This window comes from Mandrillus leucophaeus, unplaced genomic scaffold (genome assembly GCF_000951045.1).
Source record: "Mandrillus leucophaeus isolate KB7577 unplaced genomic scaffold, Mleu.le_1.0 Scaffold80, whole genome shotgun sequence".
NCBI lineage: Eukaryota > Metazoa > Chordata > Mammalia > Primates > Cercopithecidae > Mandrillus > Mandrillus leucophaeus.
In genome coordinates, this window is record NW_012108697.1 from 1,929,543 (window position 1) to 1,934,895 (window position 5,353).

Sequence of the window (5,353 nt, forward strand, 5' to 3'; positions counted from 1 at the left end):
AAATTAGCCAGGCATGGTGGTGGGCACCTATAATCCCAGCTACTCGGGAGGCTGAGGCAGAGAATTGCTTGAACCCAGGAGGCAGAGGTTGCAGTGAGTTGAGATTGTGCCACTACACTTCGGACTGGGCGACAGAGTGAGACTTCGTCTCAAAAAAAAAAAAAAAAAAAAAAAAAAAAAATCTAAAATGCAGATCTGACCACGCCGCTTCCATACTTAAAATGCTCAAAATGCTTCAAGGTTACCTGACACATGTGGTCAAGGTCTGGCACAATGTGGCAACAACTTTCTGCAGCCTCATCCTCCATTTTCCCTTCTCCTACCTTGTAAGTATATTCAGCTCTGACACATTCTGCTTCTATACCATTTCATTGCTTTGGTCATGCCGTTCCTCCTTCTGGGATGTGCTCTTTTTTCTGATTTCTTTAAAATCCCTACTCCTCCTATAAGGTCTAGCTCAAATGCCTTTCCTATAAAACCTCTCTGGATTCTCATTGCTACTTAAATGCTTTTTCTTCTTCAGACCCCATAGCATTTGTGCTTATTTCATGATTTCCATCATAGGCTAATCTTAATTTCCCAGCACAGTGATTTGCATGTGTTTAAGTTCCTGACAAGATTTTATTTTATTTTTTTTGAGAAAGAGTCTTGCTTTATTACCCAGGCTGGAGTGCAATGATGCGATCTTGGTTCTCTGCAACCTCCACCTCCCAGGTTCAAGCGATTCTTCTGCCTCAACCTCTTCATTAGCTGGGATTACAGGCGCACACCACCACACCCGGCGAATTTTTGTATTTTTAGTAGAGACAAGGTTTCACCATGTTGGCCAAGCTGGTCTCAAACTCCTGATCTTAAGTGATCTACCTGCCTCAGCCTCCCACCAACAACATTTTAAAACTCTTTGAGGGCAATGACTCCTCTTTATTAATCTGTATATCCCCTGCAACCCAAAGCACAAAGACTTACTAGTAATTGGTGCTTTGTAAATATTTTTGAGTTGAATTGGATAATTTAACTTCTAAGTGACTTCATCCTAAATTTAGCTTTTCTGTCCACTCACCTACAAAGAAGTGTATGAATATGAGCAAGGATATTTGGACACCATACATTGAGCTACCCTCATAATAAGCCGTAGTGACAATGCAGGCAGCTTCTCTAAGTGAGAATTTCATGTAAAATTAAGAAAATATTCTCTAATCTTTGCTGGCCCATAGTTTGCTATTAACATCGTCTTTGGGCAATGAATGGAAAATTTGGCTCACAAAAATCAGAAAATGCTAAACTTCTAGACAGGTAAACTCTGACACAATAATTAATTGAATCCAATAGTTCCTGCTACATTCCCCAAACCAAAAACATTGTCATAGAATGCTACCCATTATCCCCACCAAAACTAAGTTCTGGGGCTGGACATGGTGGCTCATGCCTGTAATCTCAGCACTTTGGGAGGCTGAGGCGGGCGGATCACCTTAGGCCAGGAGTTTGAGGCCAGCCTGGCCAACATGGAGAAACCCCACCTCTACTAAAAACATGAAAATTAGGCAGGCATGCTGGCGTATGCCTGTAGTGTCAGCTACTCAGGAGGCTGAAGTTAGAGGATCACTTGAGTCCCGGAGGTTGCAGTGAGCTGAGATCGCGTCACTGTAGTCCTGCCTAGGCAACAGAGCAAACAAAAGAAACAAAACAAAATATACACAAAAACCAAGTTCTGTATCCTGGTTAGCTTAAAGGGAACTGTGGGGCATTTTCAATAAAAAGATTTCTGTTTCTGAGATTATACCCCTCGGGTACCTGGACTCTTCTGAGGTTTGGGTTCCATGATGGCTGTGTGTCCTCCCCTGTCAAAAGGAAGGGTTAGTGTTAGTCCCCAAACAACAGCGTGTGTGTTTCATTGACCAGCCACCGCTTCAGTGAGTATTGGGATCATGCTCATGAATGTTGCTGAGATGGGTTATGAGTTTCCCATTCCCATTCTTTCTTTAGTATTTCCCTCCCTGGGCCTGAGGCTGACAGTAGCTACGGTAACGGGGACGCATCCAAGCAGCTTGTCCTCACTCAGTGGGTGGTTCTGCGGAGGTGTTGTTGAGATGACTGAAGGAGCTGTCTTCCTTGGACTTTCTCTGTTCTTGCTGCATAAGAGGCTTTGATAAGAGAGCTAGGGGATGGCAACACCAAGAAGAGATAAGAACAGGGCAAAGGGCAGGATGTCATGGAGCCAATATAGTTGAGAAAGCCTCACTGGCTTAGAGGAAGCCCAAGATAAGCCCTTCTCCATGCCAGAGGCTCGCTTTCTCCAGGGGAAATTTAAGAATAAGGACTGCCAGGCATGGTGGCTCACACCTGTAATCCCAGCACTTTGGGAGGCTGCGGCAGGCAGATCACGAGGTCAGGAGTTCGAGACCAGCCTGACCAACATGGTGAAACCCTGTCTCTACTAAAAATACAAAAATTAGCCAGGCATCGTGGTCCGCGCCTGTAATCCTACCACTTGCCTATAATGCCTCAGGAGGCTGAGACAGGAGAGTCGCTTGAACCCAGGAGGTGGAGGTTGCAGTGACCCTAGATTACGCCACTGTTTTTGAGCTGCTCTTTGTCAAAAGGCCAAAAAAATCATTTTTAAAAATAAAATATTTCTAAAGCCTTTAAAGTTTATGAAATGCATTTGCATACTCTTTTTGTGTGTTTCAGCATGGCCTCATTCTGAGACAGCTCATTTTACAAATGAAAAGTTGCATTTGAGAGAAGACTGAGGTGACTTGGACCTAGGTCCCCTGGCAGAACTCCACACAGCACCACATTCATGCTCATGGACACTCCCAAATAACATTTGCCTGCCCTGTACCCTGTGGATGTCAAAGTGTGCTTTGGAGGATATCTCTGTCCTTCCAGTGTCTGTGAAGTGCTCCGGAGTCGTGTGTTGTGACCATTCCTTGTTCATCTCCCCACCCACCATAAAAATGAGAGGACAGATAAGGCAGTAGGGTGTGGTGGTTTAGAGTGCTAGCTCTGGCATCTGGGTTTAAATTTCATCTCCATGAATTATGAGGAATGTGATCTTTGATACTTTATAATACTTCTCTACACTTCCATTTCTAATACTTCTCTACACTTCCATTTCTAATACTTCTCTACACCCATTTCTAATACTTCTCTACACCTCCATTTATTCATCTGTAACATAAAGGTTATTACCACCCTCATCAGATTGCTGGGAGCATCACTGGAGACACCCTGTTGATGAGCACTCCTCAGTGCATAATAGAAGCTCAATAAATGCTAGTTGTTAGGTCCTTTCCAGCTCAGATATTCTATGATTCTATGGTTGTTTAATAATGGGTAGCATTTTTTGAGTACTTAATACATTCCAGACACTTCTAAGCAATATGTATATGAAAGATTTTATGTATATGTATACATATAATTTCACGTATACATATACAATCTCATCCTATCCTCATAACCATACTCTAAAGCTTGCACTGTTTTTACAATGATACAATGCCCATTTACAGATGAGGAAACGGTTATCGGAGAGATTACACAACTTGCCTTTGATCATGTAATGAAAAAGAAGCAGAACCAGAATTCTAACTTGAGAGCTGGCCTACTTTGTTCTTCCTCCTACCTAAGAAAGTAGAATTAAGTCTTGTCATAGTTCTGCTTGCATTTCTTGTCGTTGCCCCCAAACAAAAAAGAAAACCTTTCTGATTTAGCTGTTTGATCTCATTCAGGAGAATCTCCCCACAATCACGCCTAACCTATTTAAAATATAACATTATTTTGGATTTAGGGAATACAACATACCAAGAGGTCCGTCCTGTTTCCCTCTGACTCTAGTATAGCCTAGGAAGCTTATGAAGAAAGAGCCCATGGAAATACTGCATATCTGCAAAATTTTCCATTTCCAAATTTGCAATTGCTCAATTGCTAAAAAGCTTCTAGATCATCCCAGCCTTGGGAGTCCAAACCAGATACACCAAGCAGTACTTACTGGAAGCCAGGTGGTCGCTGGTCCAATGCTCAGAAAAGTGCCTTGTCCTGAAGATTCCTGAACTCCTGCTGACGCTGAGCCTTGGTGCCTGGGTGAGGATTAAGCACAAGCTGTGCTTGAAATCTGAACCACCAGGAAGTTCCCAAACTACTCTTCTTGAGCAGATTTTATTATTGCCCCAAATTGAAATGGAAGCTGTGCCCTCGGGGGAAGTTCTGGGGCTTCATACCTGTGGCTCGCCGCAGAACCGCCTTGGTGTCCCAGCTGTCTAGCACGGGAAAATGATAAGCAAACATTTCATTTCAAAAATGAAAGCAAACAAATTAATAATAATAAAAAAATTCCTGCCAGACTTTGGACCATGATTACAATAACCCTTATTGAGAACAATGCCAATTTATCCTCAACCGTCTGTGGCGACTACCACTGAAAAAAATTCCCTTTGCCTCCCTCAGCCATATCTTAACCAATGTCTTCCTGGGAAGGATAGAAAGGGTTCCTTTGTACCAGATGAGGAAATAAAAAACCTGGTTTCTCTAACACACTTGTACATGGCAATGGTTTCCAGGAAGAGTTGCTCATTCAGCCATAACAGAGTGTTATCATCAACAGGGTGGCGCTAGGCATGTTCCCCTGCACAGCCACCAGCAGCAATTGAATAAATCATCATGCTTAGACCTGCTGAGTGGTATCCAGCCACCAAAGTGTCTTAGATATATTTTCATGTATATTACAAATTTCTAGGGGAGAGTAAGAAGTGACAATGGATTTTATCCTGTTCTACTACCTTTAGAAGTAAAAGTACATCATTTTAATCCTCATCCTCACGAGGGTAGCTGGCCTGGAATCAGCTCAGCCATGGATCCATTGTGGGGTCTTGGCAAGTTAACTGGAGTTCTCTGAGTCTGTTTCCTCATCTGCAAAATGGGACAGATAATACTGACTTCACAGGTTTTTTTTTTTTTTAAGTTAATAAAATTTCACATATAAAAAGCTTCTAGCACAGTGCTTTATCCACAGTTAGCATTCAACAGAGGTTATTTCTTTGTTTTTCTCTTTTGCATCCTATGGAGGGTAGATGTTATTGGCTCCTTCATTTAGCAAACCTAGCTGGACTTCAGGCATACAGAAATTATTAATATATTATTTGCTTCCTGCACAGGATCAGTTTTGCTTGATTTAGGAAAAACAACTTCTTAAATTTGATATAGTTCGGATGTCCCCTCCAAATCTCACGTTGAGATGTAATCCCCAGTGATGGAGGCGGAGTCTAGCTGGAGGTATATGGATCCCTCATGGCTTGGTTCTGTGTCTGAGATAGTGAGTGAGTTGTAGCGAGGTCTTTGTTTAAAAGTGTGTGGC

General features: G+C 42.4%; 1 protein-coding gene across 2 annotated transcripts in view; it reads right to left on the minus strand.

The window, feature by feature from the left end:
- PLEKHS1 (pleckstrin homology domain containing, family S member 1) overlaps window positions 1–4,272 on the minus strand; it is a 30,057-nt gene extending 25,785 nt beyond the window's left edge. The window contains exons 1-2 of one of the 2 annotated variants that reach the window (XM_011967508.1): window positions 3,992–4,272; window positions 1,695–1,838 (exon numbers count right to left, since the gene is read on the minus strand). Coding sequence is in view for 1 of the 2 variants with exons in the window: in XM_011967505.1 (XP_011822895.1) it covers window positions 1,792–1,819 (28 nt within the window). In the remaining variant the exon portion in view is untranslated. The remainder of the gene's footprint in view (window positions 1–1,694; window positions 1,839–3,991) is intronic. The other variant, XM_011967505.1, reaches the window with a different exon arrangement.
- Between the last annotated feature and the right edge of the window lie 1,081 nt (window positions 4,273–5,353).